A 22,182-nucleotide genomic window follows, 5' to 3' on the forward strand; every position below is an offset into this window, starting at 1 on the left:
AGTTTTAATGATAAATAATTAGTGTTATAGAACCTAATTTAAAAAAATGGACAAAACTAAACAATAAAAAAAAAAAAAAAGTATATACTATATAGGTTCGCTTGAACTAATCTTTGTTTCTCCGAACAGCCCCCCCCCCCCCCCCCCCCCCCCCCCGACACGGAGAAAGGGTGTGTTGCAAGTAATCTTGCCAAATGTGGAATTTTTGGCCTAAGGGTTTTAGCCGGTCCAGAACACATTAAACAAGTAGTTTTTTTTTTTTTTTCCGTCTCTCAAGCTCATGGAACTTGGGAAGAAAATAGTTGATCAAGTTACATTTTACAGATTAGAGTTTGAACAACTTGTTTAAAAGAAGCTTAAATGTTGGAAGAAACCAATCATGGAAACAAAACTAGTTTAGCACATGATATGTTTAAACATAAAAATAGAAATGAAAGAGAATATAGATAAAAACATCATTGCATAAATTGAGATAATCAGATTTTAGAAAGGAGAAATTACAATCCGAAGTGGAAGAAAGTGAACTCTTTGCATTGTTCACAAAATACTCATATGGCTCAATATATATATATATATATATATATATATATATATATATATATATATATATATATATATATATATATATATATCTATGTGTGTGTGTGTGTGTGTGTATGTGTGTGTGTGAGATCGTTTTGAAAAAACAGACCGAAAATTCGAATATTTATAACATCTTTTTAGACTACAAATAAATTATTACTTCTCTTATTATTATGCTTCATCAGTTAAAAAAATAAAAAATTAGAAAATTTATAACATTATTTTTAGCTTCCGAAAGTGTTGTCTAAATAACCTAATAACTTTTATATATAGTTTTTTTTTTAAGGTTATACTAACTAGTACCCTTAAATCATTATTCAAACAATTAAAAAATTCATTACAAACAACAAAATTTTAACTTAAAAAAAATATAATATATCATTTTTCATCAATTTTCAATACAATGTTTTCATTTTAAATTCTTTAACAAAGAGTCTCAAACACATTCCTTTGCATTTCCGAATTTTATATTACCCTAAAGCATCTCAATGGGGGACACATGGTTCTTTGCTCACTATTTTATCCTTTTCATCATTTCATGGTTCCCACCCACCACTCCCCTTATCAATTATCGTTCAACTTTTTCTTTAGTGAAAATCATTGAAGAACCATTATTTTTGTTGCCCTCGTGCCAGTCATTAATCGTCCTAAAAAAATTAGAAAACTTGAAAGGGAGTAAAATAACAGTATATGAAATAAAAATAAATGTAGTTGTTATGTGGACTCCAAACTCAGATAAGAATAGGAAATTTAAGAAGCAGAATAATAGTAATAATAGAAATATTTGTATCCTACTCTCTTCATCATTTGTGTTATTTAAACATTAAAATCTCAAGTGATGTTAGTTTATGGTAAGAGTTTGACTATATAATTTTAAAGGACAAAGCTTAAATTTTATATTGAACAGTTGTAAAATGATAATTATTGTTCCGATTATTAATATTAATTCTCGGTTAATTAATTTTTATTAAAAAATATACATCAAAATATAGTGACATTGTATATATTTACTTCATCCTTTATTATGTATTCGATATCATTTTGTTTTATGCACAACTATTATTTCTTTTTTTGTACTAACAATGTCATATTTTTTGTATATATCTCATAATAAATTTGCTGGCTAGTTTATTAACTAATGTATAAAAACGCATAATATTATCTCTCCCATTTTTATGTCCCTAGTTTTCCTTCTATTGTTGTAGAACCCTGTGAGACTTCCTTCCTATTTCCTATCTTCGGTAAAATAACCATCACTTTTTCTACCTCCTCTTTCAATGTAATGCTGTAAATCAATGTGAATGTCTTAAAAGAAGAAGAAAAAAAAAGGTACAGTTTGTGGGAAGCATAATGTGATTAGACCACAAAAATACATAGCTTAAAAACACTAAATAATGATTCTCTTTTTTGAACTAACTTATGACCTATTTTTCATTGTTAATTTTTTAATCATAAAGGTTGGAAAAAGAAATGATGATATTTAGAAATTTAGACTTTTGAGTCGTAAAGGTTGGAAAAAGAAATGATGATAGATATTTAGAAATTTAGACTTAAAAATCAAACAGCTTAATATTTAGAAATTTAGACTTAAAAATCAAACAGCTTAATAAGTAATGCTGAGCTTAATAAGTAATGCTGCGAATTATGGGACCTAACTCATCCTTACAAAATCAACTTGTAAAACGAGGAGTGTCCTCCTCTATATAAACTCTTCTCAAGAATCTTATTTATCCGATGTGGAACTAAATCCAATGAGTGTTGGCTGCTAACCTTCCTATCTTCTGTAAACAAATGTGGGGGCCCTAAAAAATCAAACTTGTATTTTGTTTGGACCTCAAAAGTCTTTCTGATATTTAATCTCATCTACCAAATTGACATCTCCAGCTGTAATTCTTAGTCAAAACTGGAATCTAATAAATGTTGTAGTCTATACAGTAACTTTATATCTATATTTGGTGTTTGATCCACCTCTTGTAGATTCGTTGTTAAGTTTTAACGATATAGTTAGTGTTAGGATCCAATTAAAAATGGATAAAACTAAACAATACAAAAAATATAAACTATTAAATAAAGGGGGACACAATTTTTTGCGAATATTTTTTTTTCTGCCCCTATTACAATAAAAATTGATATGTGTGCCTTTAGTTGAATACTATTGATACAAATGTCCCTGTTCTCCAATTGAATTGCCGAACATAACATATTTTAGTGTGAATTTGCAGGAACTTGCAAGCTTTTTCTGAGTTCTACAAATAGAATGGCGAGCATGTGCATTTTTTTAATTTTTTTTCTGTTCTATTTTAAAAATGGCGAGCATGCCATTGATTTTTTTTAAATATTAAAGCCCTCAACGGGTACCGTTCTTGGACTTGCACAATGAAGAACATATGATGAATTAAAAGACAAGTAATCGAATCAAAACTCCACCGTCATATGATCACATCTTGTGTTAACTAATCAAATCAACAAATTTGCATATTGAAAGATTAAAAGGATAATCACGCCTTGAGCACAAAAAAGGATAATCAACAAAGAAGGATGAAAAAAATTCGCCATTTTAAAAATTGAACACAAAAAAAACCTTAAAAAAAAATATGGCTTGTTCACCATTTCAAATAAAGAACAAAAAAAAAAAAAACTTAACAAAAAATGCACATGCTCGCCATTTCATTTGTATAATTCATAAAAAACCTGCAATATGTTATGCTCGCCAATTCAATTGGAGAACAGGGTATTTGCATCAATAGTTTTCAACTAAAGTAAGACATATCAATTTTTTTGGTGGTAGGGGCAGAAGCAAAAAAAAAATCATTTTTTGCTCCCTATTAAATATTGTTGCAACAGAGAAGATCAATATTTATTACTCAACAAAATGATTTTGTATCATGCCAAAACTAAGCATTAACCTCATCGTAAATCTCGTGTGTGCTTATAAGCTAGTGAAATTTTTATCAATTATACAGCAAGTTTCAATATGTAATACTTTAAACCTCATTTGTTAAAGTGTAAAGTGTATGTAATACTTAAATTATTCATATGTTTATAGGTTAGACAGACAGGATATGACATGAGTCAGGTGAGATATATGATTTATATGTCACCCCAATTGTTGTCAAAATTCTTTGCTACGTTTTGTATCAAATTAATATAGCTCAAACACAAATATGTATAAGCCAGAAGCCAACAAGAAAGGACAGACCCTAGCAATTAACATGCATATCTGTTAAATATAGAAGTTAAAGAAATCTGATACTAAGAACCAGCAGTGGCTTATCCGATTTAACTCGGAACAGGAGAAATCCTAGGTTGTGTTTTTTACTTAAAAACTTTCGATTGAGACATCTTCTCACCATATAAGTCAATCAACTGAGACACTAAATATAGTCGTCAAGCCTCTCTTGTGTTCAGGGTGAAAAAGGTATTCATTAACGTGTTTGGCTCGTCCTCTTCTTTTTCGAGTGCTTCTCTCATAAAAGAGGATGTATCTGTACATGGTTAATTAAAGAGATTCTTTTATTACCATCTCTTTTCATATATTTTAACTTTACTTAAAAAATTACCACAAAATAAGACAAGAATAATTTGAAATCCGGCAACGGGCAAGTCTTATTCCAGAATTAAAAATAACAACAATCATAACATGAACAAAAACAGAACAACGCCGTCCTTTTACCGAAAAGCACATTTATTTTAAAGAACATCACAACAAATTTCCGTGCTCCCTCTAAACTTTCCATCATTCCTTTTGTCTGAGTTTCAATCACAATATCTCCCCACTTCAAACAATATGCATTATTAACTTTCATGAAATTCATTTTATTTGTTGTTTCATTTTTAACATGCAGGTCTGTGACATTAACCCTAGATAATACATTATCTTATTAGCTATTTGATTGGTTGACTTAAGGTTTTGATATAAAAGTTTACTGTATAACAAAATTATTGCAACAAACACTTGTGCAATGAAGTCAAGGATTTGATATAAAAGTTTACCACTCTGCAATGCACTTGCGTTTCATTTTTAACATGCAGGTTTAGGACAATCTTTGAAAATACTTCATTCTTCTCTATGAAGGACCGAGACAAATACGTTCACTGGACACGAAACTGCCATGCCGACACTGCATGTATTAGTGTTCGACACCGAACAAGCTTTTGAGGTGAAGTCTTACAAGCTGTTTGTGTTTGAGACCTTAGGGTAGCTCCTAAGGACAACAAACTAATAAAAGTAAAGGAATGCAAAGAGAAATCAATCCCAAATTGTCTTGATTAAGCTTTTATATCCGAACATGTAAATTTCAACTACATACAAACTAATCATTTTCAGGAATTCCTTTTCCGTATGCCTATAGCAGTTGAATAAATATATATTTTCTTCTATAGAATGTTCAAGTGGTCACTCAGATATACAACAAACCTTCAAGTGGGCCAGAATGCATAACATCCAAACATAAAAAGGTTTCAGAATATATACTAACAACTTAATTTAAAATGAATGACTAATACATATTTATTCAAACTTAAAAGGTTTCAATATTTTGCCATTAAGAGAACAAATCTTCTTAATGCTTCTGTTAGAGGAAATTGTGTTGACAGTCTGTAGCTAAAAACTGAAATGATTCAAACCAATTTGCGTTTTCTACTTTGTCGCATAGCCACATCCTGATTTCTTGTTTTTGCAGCAAAAAAACACATGTTGGACGCACAACCTGACATTATATAGACATTAATTAAATTGTGGATAAGAGGAACAAATAGTGACTAGAGCATATTTACTGGTTGAAAATGCAGCAAGGACAAACAATACATTGTGATTGTGCCGAAATGATACTCATGTGATCACCAAAAGAACAGTCTTCATCCATGTCTTACGCTTATTTCCTATATGAAATAGTCTCCATAGAAGAGAAAGTGTGCAAGAAGCTGAAAACTCAAAAATTTCCTCTATCCATTGGTAGCAACAGAGGAGAAAAAGTGAGACAGCAATTGCCGGAGCCCGGAAATCACCACCGGAATATTGAAGCTGAAGGTCGGGTGTTGTAATGTTTCCGCCACTGCATTAGCAAGTGGAACTGCGAACATTTGACCGGGATCGAAAGTTTGAGGGATCACGTCTAGGAATGTTCATAAGGAATCCTCACAATTGAGCCAATTTGAAGTCTATCTTGTAAGAGTATCCAACGAAATACAATTTTTTTATGGCACTGATATGAGCCATAATCTCTGCACTACCTTCAATAATTCATCATTTAAATCATTGCGAAAACACAAATTTCACTGCTCTTGTCTCTTGATAACATTCTTTCAAAGAGAACCTGTTGCACTCTTCGGTAACCATTTAGAAACATCTGATACAGGTTGCTGCATCTGTAAATTTGCCACCATTATGTGCTCATTCCCATCTAGACTTCGCCGCCAGCACCAGCGCCAAACCCATGTGTTTCCCGCCTACATCCGCTTCTGCGACATGGTATTGCATCTGTCCGCAGCCAATATGTACAGGTCATGAAATAGAAACTGATATGTTGGTTACCCCCATAATTCATTCAAAATTAATGTTCTTTCACCATTTGGATTTACAAACCAGTTTGGTTCAATGTCAATATCGCTTTAATTTTTTTGCAGAAATTAGTTTTTTAGCAGCTCCAGTTAATGGTTTTTCTCTTTGGACGTGGTATTTTTAACCACTTTTGGTCGTTTATGTCCAACTACTGTGCTACGTGCCATAAATTATGAGATGTTGCCCTATAATTATATTTAAAAAGATATTACAATATTATATTTACAATACTTTTTTAGACGAATATTCAAAGTCTAGTTGTAATTAATAGTCAAACACTTTATTTGAGAAATGGAAGTTCACATATTGAATAGAGATTTGAGATGAACCATCTGTCAGAATCATACATACATTTGCTGTTGCTGCGACACAAGTTCTGTCTCAGAAAACTGATTTGGCAGAAAAGTGTTTTTACACAAGAATACCTTGTTAATAACAAGAGCCATACAGTGTTGTTGCTGCTACATTAGTTCTGTCTTGGAAATTTCCGAGTTCGGATCTTCATCTGCTTTACTCTTTCTATAAGGATTCCAGTTTGTGTCTAAGATTGAAATTCTCAAAGCTCTGTAACCATTATAACTGAGCTGCAAAGCATAGCATTACTCACTGCCGTTTCGAACAACCAACGGATTATGTGGTGCGAGCAATCTCTAGACATGTCACATGACAATGCAAATAGCCATATGACTACAGATGCTTTCCTGACAACGTACAGTCAAAGAACACGTAAATGCTTGGTATCGGTTAGAGAAAAGTTGCCCGAATTTGAAACATAACTTCCTTATGCAGAAAACAAAAAATTCTAACATGTTACGTTCAAAATGAGAAGTTAAAATGAAATTCATTTGAAAATATTTATTAGTCGGATGAATAAAGGAAATATTAATTCAAGAGATACATTATAGAGAAACGGAGTACCAGTAAGACTTAAAAAAGAAAATTAATTCTTTCTATTGGAAGTACAAAAACAAAACTGAGTTATGAAACGAAATTCGCCACTTCCATTTGCCAAATCAAAACAAAATTTGATAGGAAAAGGCTTCTTTATACCATTTAGTTCATACATATAAATGTTTCCACAAGAGATATTTCTTTTTTTTTTTTTTTTACAATTTTTAATTCTTTGAACTATCTATTTCACTGCGATATAAGATGACCTGTGGGACAAAAGCTACACATTTACATTAACGGTCTTTTTCAAGTTGAAGTTTGTATCTAATTGGACCTGTTGGACTAAAGATACACATTTTTATAACGGTCTTCATACACCTTAAGAAATGAAAAGTCATGCATAAAAATCTTTTTCAAAAGATCTTTCATAAAGATTATGATTAAAAGCATTATGGTTTCAAAGTATAAGGATCTTACTTGTAACAACATTCATTTGGGAATCACCACAATTTATTAGATTTTGCGTGAAATTTGCCAAGCTCACTACACCTTTAAGAAGTTCTGGACTGATGGGATGCAGCTGGAGGCCCTGAGAGATGGTTGCTGCTATAGAGAAGATTGATATTAGTTAACCATTAAACTGTGTTTAGGCTATTAACTACTTAACTCAAAAGATCCATTCAATCCCACTATTCAAAAATAAATAAATAGAAGGGGAAAACTAGCCTAAATTTTCATAATCTTTACAATACTCATTAAGACTTCAACATCAAATGCCAACTTTATAAGCTTAAAGTGGTAAAATGTAGAATAAGGCAGTCTACTTATTGAATTTTAAGCAGTTGCAATCTCTTTGAGAATCTTCAATTCGACAATTTGAACCAATGGGACGGAGAAAAAAACAAAATTGTTAAGCTCTATGTGTAAAATGTTTTCATTTATAATTTCTAAAATTTCAATCAATTATGAGCGAAAAAATGTCCCCGCTATGAAGCACGGACACTGGATATGGCACCAGCAAAAATTTAAGAAAATAACATATTTGAATGTAATCACATGTGTTGGTGTCGGACACGTACACATGTCGGACACCGGACAAGCCGTTAATAAGAAGTGTTTGTCTACAAAGCATCCTCCAAAGTAAATTGAAACAATATTTTAAGAGTGCACAAACATCATCCAGAAAAAATTAATTCATGTCTCATCATTTGAAAAATTTCTCCAACTAGAAACAACAAATTTTTAATTGACTATATACAGAAATTAATCAACATTTGTAAACAGCAAACCACAAACCTCCAATGTTGAGATTGAAAGTTAACTTTATGATGTACCTAAACCAAGGAATGTACCCAACATCTTTTTTTCATCTTGTGCTCTGCTTAATCAACATCAGTGTTGCTTTTTGATGCACCTAGACAAAGGAATGTACCCCACGTCTTTCTTTGTTCCTCTTTCGTCAAATCCTGTTGTTGCAATGAAGCATTGATATCTTCATCTATTTTTCTCTTTCTACTAAAACCCTCCTCCTCCTCCTCCTCTATCTCTGAAACTCTCACTTCCACCAATCTTTGCTTTTTTAGAGGAGGCACAAATTGTGATAATGATGTATTATTGCTATAATTGAGATAGTCAACTAATTTTATCTTTTTAAGATAAGGATCTGTGAATACCACATTCTCCTCCTCCGTGTTGGTTTTCTCCATTAACACGTGGATTCCCATTTGAACACTGCTTAATATTTTATTCTTCTCTTCCTCACTAATAAGATTCAAACCCCAATCATCCAACTTCATCTCCACATGGATCCATTCATTTTTCAAAAGTCCTTTGTCCATATCATACTCATGTTTTCTTTTACAGAGTTCATTCAATCTCTTCAATCTCATATCAAACAAAGTTGTATGGTTCCAGTAAACATAGCCAAAGTGGTAATAAATATATCTCTCAATTTCACATCCATTCACAAATAATTTGACTCTTGATTGAGCTACCCAATCACTGTCTTCCGGAAGAATAATAATAAAAGTAATAGAAGGAATTTCTTTACGAAACCAGAAAGAAATTGTGGGTCCCCTGCTTTGGTACTCAAACCAATCTGGTATCCGCTGCTCTGTTCCGTTTGGGAAATTAAAAAGAGTGCATCGAGCCTCATGCAGTTTCCGTTAGGGTATATGAAATACAAATATATATATTACACATTATCAAATATAAATATATATATAATATACCATAAAAGATGTCAAATACTATAGTGCAATAAAAAACAACAACAAACCTGACTCATTAACATCCTTCTACTTGAGAAACTCAATGATTCACATTCATAAACATACAGCTCTTCAAGATTTGGCGGAATCCCTCTAATTTCCTCAAGAGATGTGCATTGATACAAATCAAGACGCTTAAGATGGTGACATTCACTAAGGCACTCAGGAATAATTTTGAAATTTTTATCCGTTAAGTTTAGAGTTGTCAGATTAACAAACAACTTGAGAAGTATTGGGAGACATTCATCTGAGAGGTTGCAATCATTGAGATTAAGCTCTGTCACATTTGAAAACACTATTGAATACATTTTATCATTATGTTTAGGGAACCTCAGCATTCTACATTCCAATAGTGATAAGGTACAAAGTTCACTGAGATTTTGAAATGAAGATGGCAATGGTCCTATGGAAGTATCATTTAACTCAATCTGTTTGATATTTGTCATCTTGCATAATAATTCTGGAAAACTATTGAGACTCTTACACCAAGAGAGTTCCAATTTCTTAAGAGATGCCAACCCTAAGGGTGGAAAATGCTCGAGCTTGATGCAACCATGTGCACTTAAGATTTCAAGTTTATTTAGGTGTCCAATCGAATTGTGAATTGAAATTAAATTCTCACAATTTTCAAAAGATAACTTTTCTAAATTTGGAAGACATGAGACATCAGGTATATGTGTTAAGTATTCACATACGTCCAATGTCAAGATTTTCATATTCTGGAACTTCTGCATAAACACAAGGAGGCGAAAAAGAAATCATTGTAAAAAGAAATCTGCGTTAAAAAGCAAAAACTATACTTTCATAGTTATTTCATTTTTGTTGGCGAAAAAGAAATCATTGTAAATTTATAAATATATACAAGAAAATGAAGTTATTTCACTTGCCTTGCTTAAAATACTAGACGATAGAGACCTTGATAAACATCCTTTCCATTTCAATGCTATCAAACTGCTTGGAAGATACTTGAGACCTTTAGAACAATGGCCATTTTTAATGATAAGTGTTTCCAGTTTTGTCATCTTCTTAAAAGCCTTTCCATTTTGGTCTATTACGGATTCCATTGAATGGAAATTCATATATATCATTTCAATTTTGCTAGTTCCCTTTTAACGAAAAAAAAAACATGAATCAACCACAATAAAAATAAGATATAGAGAAATTTAAATGTAATTAAGTAGAAAAAAAATACTAGTATGAGATGGTCATATTTAGTCCCAAAAAAAAAAAACCAAGTTCGTATTAAAACTGATTAACAAATTGAGCATAAATATCAATTTTACTCACAGTGTTTTCTTTTAAAACATGAACTATATCTTCTTGACGCCATAACCTACTTCGTTCTCCAGGCTCTTTAGGTGATTCTTGTCGGACGACTTCTTTACCCATGTCCTTTATCAAGTCATGTAATCTCACATCATTAATAGTTCCCGAATGGTAAGTAAACTTAATGAGAGATTTTTCAGCCAACACTCCTAGATGATGTGTTATGCAATGGCCATAATGAACACGAAGTATATCTTCAAACTCCCACCATCCACCTCCATTGAAGCAACAAGCAATGTCTAGAAAGACACTTTGCTGCTCTTCCTCCAAAGCATCATAGCTTACTTTAAGTATCTCGTGGATCTTTTTATCAGGAATATTTTCATATCCATCTAATGTACCCTTCCATTCTTCTATCCTCTTTCCAAACAAATTGGAACCCACTATTTCTAAAACTAAGGGAAGACCCGAAGCATATGAAACTGCACGGTTTAAAACGTCTTCATAAATTGAAGGTACTTTGTTATTCTTAAAAGCCATCCACCTCAACAATTCAAGAGCTTCAGTCCCATACAGTCCTTCTACTTCATGCGTACTTTCTATCCTATGACAGGTTAGTAAGTGCTTGTCTCGAGTGGTAATGATGACTCTGCTTCCACATCCGAACCAATCATGTCCTCAGACTCAGACTCATAGTCGCAGTATCGTGCATAGAAGTCATGGGCACCTCTAGCCCTCTTGGAGTTTCTCATAAGCAACCTATCTTTCTCCTCAATCTCTCTCTTAGCCTTAGCTAGCTCTTTCTTCAGTGTTAAGACCTCATGAGTCTGCTGCTCATCTTTTCCATCCAAAGTCATGATCAAGTTCTCAGCCTCATAGTATCTAGCCCTCCACTGATGCTTCTCCCGACTCTCCATAGCTAGATGCTCCTGATACATTTCCTGGGTAGGTGGGAGTAGAGGCAAAGGCATGGTGGGAACAGATGCAGACACATATCTCATAGAGGGGTAAGGCATACCAATCTCCTCAGCTTGGTTTATCACCCACTGTGTATAGGCCTCGTGAGCAACACCGGACCTTACACCCATATGCTTCACCTCTTTCTTCCGAAGCTTAGTCCAAGCTTGCATGAAATCTTCTCTGATTCCTGTGGGAGCATTGGAGTAGTGAAAGAAGTAAGGAGCTGTAGCAAGATTGATGGGCTTATCTTTCATCGGGAAACCAAACTGTCGCAAGGCGAGCTCCGGGTTATAGTTGATTCCACCCCGGGTACCAAGAAGAGGTACATTAAGAAACTTTCCACCACCAAAGATGATTTCCTTAACTCTAGAAGCGGGAGTAAGCCAAACCACTTCATTAGGAGTGAGAGCCATAATCCTCTGTGAAATAGACCAATTCCTCGGATCGTCGTGGAAAGACTGCGGAAGGTGCGAAATAAACCACCTATAGAGGAGAGGCACACAACAAAGAATGTATCCACGACCTTTGTTAGAACGATCGTGAATAGCATGGTATGTGTCAGCTAGCAAAGTAGGAACCGGATTCTTGGAGTGGAAGATCATAATAGCATTCATGTCCACGAAGCCATCAAGATTCGGAAAGAGAATAAGCCCATAGATGAGAAGTGCAAGAATAGCCTCAAGAGTGTCCTGACAAGTGGTATTGAGGTTGGCTTTCCAAAGAAGATACTCTGAAGTGAACCCTCGGATGCGTGCTTTAGTGACAAGATTCTTGGAGACATCGGTAGTCTTGAGATAGAGATCTTTAGCAATAACCAATGGAGGAGGAGGATTCTCAAGTCCCGCAAAGGGTACCCCCTTAGCAATAGACAGATCCACCAAGTGAGAATAAGCCTCTAGAGTAGGCACCAACTGAAAGTCTGGAAAAGTAAAGTACCGATTCTTCGGATCATAGAATTGCACTAGAGTGTGCACAAGCTTCTCATCCACATTAGTATGAAGAATAGGAAGTAAAGCCCCGTAACGATGTCGGAAGCCAGTCGGATCCTCAATCTTGAGTGCCAAATCTCTCAAACTAACCAAATCCACTTCCTTGAACTTGTAGGACTTAGTCATCTTCATCCCTACAATGTTTACAAATCCAATTTGTCTAAGCCCTTCGATAACAATGCATGATAAAAAGGTTTATGCATGAATGCATGTATGCATGAATGCATGATTATGTTCAAGTTCGGAGAAAACATGGGGGTTGAAGTTCAAAGTCGAGGAGTCATGGGTGGACACGGTGTCCGGTGAAACTAGGGCTTTAGGATAATAGTAACCGGGTTCTAAAAAGGTTCCCAAGTTGCAACCTCTCCGACGTATCTCATGGTGCCACGAGACAACACTCGCGCCATGATTATACATAAGAAGGTCTAGCTTGAGTGTAGTATCGCGTGACGACTAAAACTCGAGAAAACACTCGGTTTAGCCTCCGCACTACATCCTAGAAAATGGCCATGGATGGGTTTGGTTATCTACGGTCCATAGCGTCACAGAACAATTAGAAGCAAAGTGCCTAAACGCGACAACACGCGCCGACAACATCACCCCCAAAATGCCTCAGCTATGTGGGATTGATCGCATAATCCAAAACACGAGGCAACCCCCGGAATGAATTGTCGATTATATCCCTCCTAAATCCTAAGTTCACTCAGCCCGGGTGCAGGACTTTTGATATTCTCACCCCACACGTTTGCAAGAAATTAAACATTTATTCACATAGGAAAGAAGCAAGTAAAAATACAAGCGCAAGCGTGGAAATAAAGACTAGGCGTAACTCTCGAATCTCCCCAGTGAAGTCGCCAGCTGTTTTATCTTGGTTTTCGGGTGTCAAACATTGATTACGTTTGAACCTTTTAAACCGGTGATATCTTATTTTTTCTTGGGAAGGGAAAAAGTAAGCAAAACCCTTGAGAATCGAGGTCCGGGAGTTGTTTTCGCTACGGGAAGGTGTTAGGCACCCATAACGACTATAGTAACCTATAGGAACCGTCTTTAATTTCTACGCGTGCGCTTTATTTTTAAATGCTATTTTGAAAGATGTTTAAACCTAAGGATGTTCTAAGTGAAGAATTGGAGGGAGAAGAATGTTTTTGGATTTTTATTTTAGTTGAATTGAAGGAATTTTGTTCCTTGCCTACGTACCCGATTAAGGGATCAAATCCACCGTAGTTCTCTCTCAAAAATGTTTTTGTTTTTGTTGGTTGATTTTAAGTTTGAAAAAAAATAGAGTTTGAAGAATAGAAAGAGGCCTCAAGGGCATGAGATTGAAAAATTGTGAGGTTGAATTAGTCATTTGCAAAAGAGGTCAAAGTATGATTATTTTCATTGGATTTTTGATTAAGAAAACAAAAGGAAAATTCAATGGGATATTGGATCCCAAGGTTTATTTGGAAAAGATTTGAGTGAAGTTGTTCACATTTGTTTGGAAAATTGGTTTTTTCTAAGTATAAGTCCTAGGCATTCATCTAAACATACAATCCTAAACATACATCTAAACATGCATATTCTAGCTATATCTAAATGTGAGGTGTGTGCATGTGTCGGTGCTTGTGTCGGTGTACATCATTAGAGTCCATTGTCCTTTACATCATACCCTAGATACATTCTATGGCCTCTTTGCCAAGGAATTAAAAGCATGAAAGTAAAATATTACAAGAACTCCTAATTATTACATTCTAATTTTGCATGAAATTGAAACTTAAAGTGCAAGAAATGAGATGGAGAGGAACATGAAGTGGGAATGCTTATGAAGAATATGAGACATGAAATGAAAGGAGTTAGTAGCACATGACAATATCAAGAAAAATAAAGCAAGTAAAATATTATAACAAAGGCATAGGAATTAATCACAAAACAAAGCCAAAATAATGCAAACATAGCTAAAATCCAAACACAAAAACGCAAGAATCATAATGGCTAAAAAAATCTCATAATCCAACACATCTTCCAAAGGCATAAACTCAGGGTTTGGAATGAGGATCAAAGCATCATGATAAACTTGACATTTTGAGAGCGAATTTAAGCATATCTACATTATTTATTCGCAAACAAGATTTGCAAAGCAAGCAATTAGACATTATTTACACACATGCAGCAAGACACATTCAAACCAGTAGCAACGAACTTCACAAAATCATATAACATGTATCCTAATCATTTTCAAGAATTGGAATCGAAATCAAGCAAAATTTTCACAAGTTTTCCACGTAAAAAATCAAGAAACAATGCAAAAAAATGTCACAATATTTTTTATCAAGCTTTTCAGTAAAAAGATATCACAAAACATCACAAAATTACCAAAGAACATGTGTAAAATTTTTTTATAGAATTTTTCAAGGCGTTTTGATCATAACTAGAGGTGTGAAAAACAAAAGCAGTGTTAAAAATAGTAGAAACTTCCAAGAAAAAGAAATCTGCAGGAAAACAAGGCCCCAAGCCCAATCCAAAGGGAAAAAACGGGTTGGATCCAGGTGACATGGGTCAGGGTCATGGGTTTGGGTAGTGAAATTGAAATAAGTTATCATCTCTTCTTCTCTAACAAACGTGTTCTACTCTTTCTTCCTAAAGTTTATCTATGCTTTCTTTCACTATATCACTCACCTCCCTGTTTTCTCCATTTTTCATCAATCCACCTTCACATCTAAACATATAGCACAAGACAATTACACATAGCACCAGAATCATGTAGTCTCAACACTTCCCTTCACTTAATCGTCAACAGAAACGTACACAAGCATATGCGCAGCAAACATGAACATTGATGATTCAGATTGAGACTTGAATTCGACAAGAAAATGAAGAACAATGAATCATGCATAAGCCAGCAACAAATTGAACTCATAACACAATTACAGGTACAACACAGGTCATGAATCGAATCCAAGAAAGAAAAACGGCAATACCTGAAATGGATCGGAGATTCGACGGATTGGATGCGGAAAGCTTCACCAAAGCTCAATCTAGGTTCATTCCCTTCGATCTGGATCGTTTATGGCTCAGAAACGAAATCTTTCTTCTTCTTTCTTCGCAGTTTGAACCTTTGAAGCTTCAATTCGTCCTCGTTCTTGGATTCGTGCTTTCAATCTCAGCTTTGTGCGAAATGGCGCGGTGTGTTGTTGAACAGATTCAAAGTTGTTCTTAATCGGTGAATTTTGTGTTATTGGTGGACCGATTCTGTTGCAATGATTGGATAGTGATTGTGGTTTTTTTTGCGGCGGCGATGGTGGTGGAAAGAGCTTGGGAGTGGCGGTTTTGGAGATTGGAGGTGGTGGAGTAGTTTGTTAGGGTGGTTTTTGGTTGTTAGGATGGTTGGAGGTGGTGGTTTGTGGTGGTTAAAGGGTGGAGGTGGAGTTTGTTAGGGTGGAGAGAAAAGGTTGTTATGGTGGAGGCTATGGTGGTTACGGTTGGGAGAAGAGAAGGGAGAGAAGAAGGATTTTTTTATTGTTTTCTTTTTGGAATTTTTGTGCAATAATGATTGGTGAATGAAAAATTGACCATGGTTTGACTTATATAGGTGATGTGGTAAGCTTGGACCAATGAAATAATGCCATGTGGCACTTGACTTGTAACAAACTTTTAAGAACCAATAACATTTGGACACATGGCACTTGGACTCTAACAAACTTAAAAGGGATTAAGACGTAAATAACAAAAGTGCGAGGACTAAAATGAAAATTAAAACTAAAATTGAATTGAAAAAGTAAATTGAAAATTAACGTAAAATGAGACGATTAAAAACAACAAAGCAGATTAAAACGAATCAGAAATATTATGTGAAATGACCAAAACGCCCCTAGGGACTAAAATGACTCGAAACGACTCAAATGCAATTTTAAAATGATTTTTTAACAAGGGATTAAAGCAAGAGTTTATACAAGCGAATTAAAAGACTCAGAGACAATTTTTAGAATTTTAAACAGGGTTTTAACACATGAAAAGACAAAAATGCCCCTAGGGGCAAAACTGACTCAAAATGACTTCAAATGCAATATTAAAAAAGGATTTTGACATAGAATTGAAATGAAGACTTATTCAAACTATTTGACAGGACTCAAACAAATTTTTAAAAGACTGAAAGAAATTTTAACATAGGAAATGACTAAAATACCCTTTTATGTGAATTTTGCAAATGACATTGAAATAAAATGCAGAGAAGGATGCAATTGATCAGAGGCAGTTCAAATGACTTATAATGCAAGAAAAGAAAAATTGACTAGTATTTTTAGGTCCAAAATTAGGGTATAACAGACCCCCATCATCAGATCCATTATCAAGAAGCAATCTCACTTGTTGTACTTGAGACTGTAATCCAACAGGGTAATTGGCAACATGTAAGGGCACGTGACTGATCTTGTTGGAGATGTATTTGACTATCTCTGCGATAAACTTGTATTCATATCTATTCATGTCAAATAGTACAAGTTAGTAATAGTATGTAACAACATCACACAATCACATCCATGCATGTACTCAATATATTATACGTTTCTAACTGTTTTGTCATATAAACAACTAATACTTATTTAGAAACGTAAATAAAAACGGTTTTAGCCATTTATGATTTAAGATGGTATTATTGAGGAATAGAAATTAAATAAATAGAATGCAAAAAGGAAAACATGCATTAAGTAAAGAGCAGTACCCAGGACTAGAATGGTAGCCAGACAAGTTAGAAGCTTGGGTCAGAGCCAACTTCCATTGATGCAACCGCTCCATGCTTTTCTGGCTATTTTGGAAACTCTCTTCGTACTTAGTGAGATGTTCACCATAACTCCCACTTTGATGTCGTATGTGAGTAGGATCCACGCCATAGAAGACGGGCAAAATGAGACGACCCTTTGTCTTGTAGCAGTGAATGATGTGGACAAGTTCGTCCAAACAAAATGAAGAAGAGGCATAGTTGATAGAAAACACAGGAATAAAAATCCTAGACTCTTCAATGGCATTGTCGAGTGATGATTTGATTTCATCCCCTCTTTGAAGTTCACGATCATCAATGAAGGTGTGGATTCCCTTGTCAGTAAGAGCCTTGTAGAGATGGCCAATAAAACCGTCACGAGTGTCACTGCCTCTGAAGTTGAGGAAGACCTGGTAGGTGTATCCATATGAGATTGAAGAGGAAGAGGAAGGTGATCGCATAGCCATGAGAATTGAGAAGAAATTAATGGAAGATAGGAGGATTGTTTGAGAATATAGAATATGGATGAGTAGGTGTATGTTATTGTTGGCCTCAGTATATATAAAAATTGCAAGTGTGAACTTCGTTACCTTTTCTCCTCCGTGTGACTTGTGTGGAGTCTGTTAAAATATAATAAAAAAGAAGCCAATTTTAACAACTCTCTATCACACATTAATTAATATAATAATTGTCTCACACTCTAAGCGGACAGGAAGTAGATGCCGACGTTTATAATAATTATTTTATGGGTGCTGTTTATTTACTATGAAACAATATTGAAGGTGTGATGATTGATATAATATACAGATCAAAAGTAAATATTAGTTAATCATAAACTATTTTCATAAGACTTTTTTTTGTTGTTTCATAGGAACCCTTTCACCCAAAGTAATTCTATTTTAGTCGTGTTGGATACTAAATATGGACACCTTTTATAGTCGGAATTCAGATATTAGTTCTCTATGTTGTGATAGTCCAACTCCTTTAATTAGATCCAACCTTTGTGTTAAAGCGGCGAGTTAATTACCATCCAAGGTGTGAGAAATTTGTGCCCAATCAAAAGTACTAGTCTTCTCTTGGCAATTGATTTTGAATCGCCTTCCAACAGAGGGGAACCTTTCCAAGAGTAGAGTTATTCGTGAGGTTAAGGAGTTAGATTGCATATGGTGTAAGGGAATGTCGGAATAAGATAATCACTTATTCACTATGTGTGCTTTTGCTAGTGCAATTGTTGTTTTTTGGATTTCCAAACTGTTAAATTTGAATTTCCAAAATTCTATCATCTACCGAAGTTGTTACTAGGTTGAGTCACGACCAGGTCGCTCTCTTTAAGACGTTTCGTGGCACTACCCAAAGTTGTGCATGGTAGACTATCAACCACGCCGCCTCCAGGATAAAACAAGCACAGCTACAACTGTTCGATTAACTACTGAACTGTAGAAAAATCGTTCGAGAATTACACCCTCAAAATATGGCTCAATCGTTTGATCGAAGCCACTCGATACGGTACGTAACCGCTCTATTCGAAACCGTTCAAATTAATATGGTATTATTACCATTCTATTATGGTGCTGAGACCACTCAAATATGGTGTTATCACCATTCTAACTTCTCCAAAACATGAATATGGCACTACGACCACTCAAATATGGTGATACCACCATTTCTCTTTAAAATAATATATATATATATACTGTTAAGATCATTCTTTAATATGATCTTAATAGTACTCTATATTCCGAAGAATCATATATTATCGAAGGGACTATGAACTTAAGACCAAGGGACTATGGTCTTAAGAACACTCTTAATACCGAAGGGACAGAAAGGAGTAGAAGCAGAAGAAACTTGTTAAAAACAAGTCGGAGGGAGAAGAGAGGAAAAAACACAGGAAGCATCGACTGTGAATTTTCGGTGTAAAGAATCAAATGGGGCGAGCTCTCCTTTTATAGGGAGAGTTTGTAACAAAAAACGAGTGACTTGGGGATTAAGTCTGCTTAATCCTTAAGCAAACGCGTTTTGTTTCTTAATTGGATATATCCGGAAGTTTCTGGATATGCTTTTGGATCGGGTCGGGTCGTAACAAATTTATTTGTTACGCGTAGCGCTTACGGATAATGATTAAATTAATTAATTAATTAATTTAACATTTTCAAGTGACAAAAAAAATATATATAATTTTTTTTTTAAGCGTTCACCCGTTCACAAAATTGGGTACCCCAAGGGCACACCCTTGGAGGTCACTTTTCCCATATATAAACACTTACTAGTTGGGGTGTCCCTTCAATGTGGGACATTTTTAAGTCACACCCACACACTAGTTTTTTCATAGTGTTTTTCTTTCCAATTTTCTTCACTAGAATTAACTAGTGTTCCAACAATCCCCCACTTGACTTCAAAATGGTTTCGAGAAATAACGTAAAACGTTTCCATAAGATTTGCTAATATACAAAGGTGTCGCCAACAACTTGAACCTTAGCATAGTGGAAGGTATTCTGATTTAACAAGAGTTGCTTACAGCATTGAACTCTATCTCAGACATAGAATCCACACACAAACCTTTTCATAGGTGTATTCTAAAAGCCCGTGCGTTTTAAGGCCCTGCACGTGTATCCCGGTTTTAACGAATTCTCTAGGAATTCTGCCTCGAAATTCCATAGGACTGGCCTAAGTTCCACATTCGTATAGGTGAGTCTATCAAGGGTACTCCTGTAGCTGTGTACCCCACTCAACATAGAGTATAGATCTCATTAAGAGTTACTATTACCTCATCCTTCTTTCGCTGCAGGATCATGCTTTCTATATTCTTTCTCTCATAGCATGTTCTACCACTTCATGACTTGTTTTTACCCATTGAACCTATTTCTTGGGACCTCCAGTCATGTAGGTCGGGTTACCATCACTTGTGGGCTATAGGCATTAGTCCCATCCTACTGGATGTTTCTTGGACTTTCTCTCTATTAAGTCCTTTCGTCAAAGGATCAGCTAAGTTTTCATTCGTACGTACAAAATCAACTCTAACCGCTCCATTTAGAGATACACTCTCTAATCGTGCTATGTTTTCGCCTTATCTGTCGTCTCTTACCATTGTAATAACGATTCTTAATCTTTGCAATAGCCGCGGTACTATCGCAATGAATTAACACAGCCGGTAACGGTTTCTCCCATGAAGGGATTTCAGCTAGCAAAAATCTTAGCCAACTTGCTTCTTCACTAGTTTTCTCTAGTGTTCTCATCTCAGATTCATTCCATAGTGGACTGAGTCAATATCATTTGTTTTAACAAACAACTCCTCTAGTGATGCTCAATGTGCAAACACTAGTCGCTAAATATTCATCTGAAAGACGTTCTATTTTTATATCTTGTACCATTTAGGTTCAATATGTTACTCCTAGTGAAGTAATCTTAGAGTCATAGTCTTCTTAAGGCACCTCATGACTCTTTCTATAGCATGGCAATGCTTCTCATCCGTCTACTAGTAAACTTGCACAAGAGTTTCACGACATCGACAATGTCGGATCTAATACATTCAGTGGCATACCTAAGTGCTGCCAATGATGCTCGTATATTCTGTTTTTCTAATTCCATCTCAAGTGTTCTTACACTTGGATCATAATATGTGATTGCAAGTTTATGGTGAAATAATTACATTTCTTTAAGATATTCTCAACTTGTGAGATTTATCAAAAAAGTTATCTTTTCTGATCTAGTAATCTTGAAACCAAGAATTACTTCAATTTTTGTTTAGGTCTTTCTTATCAATGTTGTTGATAAACAATGATTTCACATCATTCATAACATGAATCTTTAAATCAAATATGAGCAAGTCGTCTTCATAGAGACATATGATCGTGCAAATATTATTTGTCACTTTCATTCACTTTATACTCATTCGATAACATTAGAATGTCAAATTTTTCATGCCATTCCTCAGGAGTTTATTTTAGACCATTCAAATAATTATCTAACTTACATACCTTGTTTTCTTGTCCATGAATTGCAAAATTTTTCAGGTTGTTCCATATAGACTTGTTCTTCTAGTTCACCATAAAAAGGCAACTTTCACATCCATTTGGAGTACTATCGAGTTATAAACGGCGGCTAAAGGGACTAGTACTCTTATGGATATGATTTTAGTGACTGGTGAATGAATGTCGAAGAAGTCTATATTTTTCTCTTTGTCTAAAACCTTTGACTACAAGGAAAGCCTTGTATTCATCAACCGTACCATCAGGTTTTAGTTCCTTTTTTTCAAAAATCAAATACAACCGATTGGTTTTGCAACTATGAGACAAGTCAACCAAGTTTCATGTTTTGTTAGACTCTAGAAAATTCATTTCATCGTTTATTGCTTTTGCCATAATTCAGCATCCAATGAGGATATAACTTCTTTAAGGCTTAATGAATCTTCTTCCAATGTATAAACCAAGTTCATACTCTTTAGCAATTTTAGCTTTCTTACCTCCTTGAGGTTCTATAACATCTTGTATGATGTTTTCATAACTATTTCTAATTACATGAATGTGATTAGATATAGTGCCCCCACTAGTTCTTAATTTTTAAAGGGAAATTTATTTTGCCCCCACTAATGTCGTGCTCCCATTAGAGCCCCCACTAGTGCCCCCACTATTCTTTAGTTAAAGGGGTAAATATTTACATAGAATTCGACATCTTTTAAATTCTATGATCACTTTAACATTTAGGTCATAAAACCTATATGTTTCGTTATTTATCGCATACCCGATGAATACACATTCATAGGCTCTACTAGTGAGTTCAACTCTCTTGAGGTCCAGGATCTTAATATAGTCCAGACAATCCCAAGTTCGAAAAATAAGACAAGTTGGATTGTCTTTTCTTCAAAAATTTCTCAATTAGAATTTTTGTTCTTAGACTTGGGTACTCTATAAATTTTAATTTTCGTTATAAAAA

At 34.7% G+C, this 22,182-nt stretch overlaps 2 protein-coding genes across 2 annotated transcripts in view; both read right to left on the minus strand.

Moving 5' to 3' along the window:
- The window catches only part of LOC146917395 (TMV resistance protein N-like), a 90,560-nt gene that overhangs the window by 6,520 nt on the left and 61,858 nt on the right, over positions 1 to 22,182 (minus strand). The window lies entirely within an intron of this gene.
- LOC146917397 (TMV resistance protein N-like) lies at positions 6,401 to 17,804 on the minus strand. Its single transcript, XM_085721875.1, has 10 exons — positions 17,215 to 17,804; positions 16,743 to 16,971; positions 15,476 to 15,552; positions 15,174 to 15,205; positions 10,591 to 11,246; positions 10,191 to 10,409; positions 9,311 to 10,031; positions 8,330 to 9,194; positions 7,511 to 7,636; positions 6,401 to 6,843 (listed from the first exon to the last, which is right to left on the minus strand). The coding sequence occupies exons 1-8, from the start codon at positions 17,715 to 17,717 to the stop codon at positions 8,416 to 8,418; spliced, it is 3,216 nt and encodes a 1,071-aa protein (XP_085578001.1). The 5' UTR covers positions 17,718 to 17,804; the 3' UTR covers positions 6,401 to 6,843; positions 7,511 to 7,636; positions 8,330 to 8,415.

This window comes from Medicago sativa, chromosome 6 (assembly GCF_051527215.1).
Source record: "Medicago sativa cultivar Bolivia chromosome 6, Bolivia_mono, whole genome shotgun sequence".
Lineage (NCBI taxonomy): Eukaryota > Viridiplantae > Streptophyta > Magnoliopsida > Fabales > Fabaceae > Medicago > Medicago sativa.

What these genes read in the sequence shown, in the direction of transcription:
- LOC146917397 (XM_085721875.1), bottom strand. Translation starts at nt 17,717, where the DNA reads ATGGCTATGCGATCACCTTCCTCTTCCTCTTCAATCTCATATGGATAC. An exon ending in GAATCTCCGATCCATTTCAG is followed by an intron (nt 15,206 to 15,475) that starts GTATTGCCGTTT and finishes TTAGATGTGAAG; the next exon opens with GTGGATTGATGAAAAATGGA. An exon ending in AAGGATGTTAATGAGTCAGG is followed by an intron (nt 9,195 to 9,310) that starts TTTGTTGTTGTT and finishes TACCCTAACGGA; the next exon opens with AACTGCATGAGGCTCGATGC.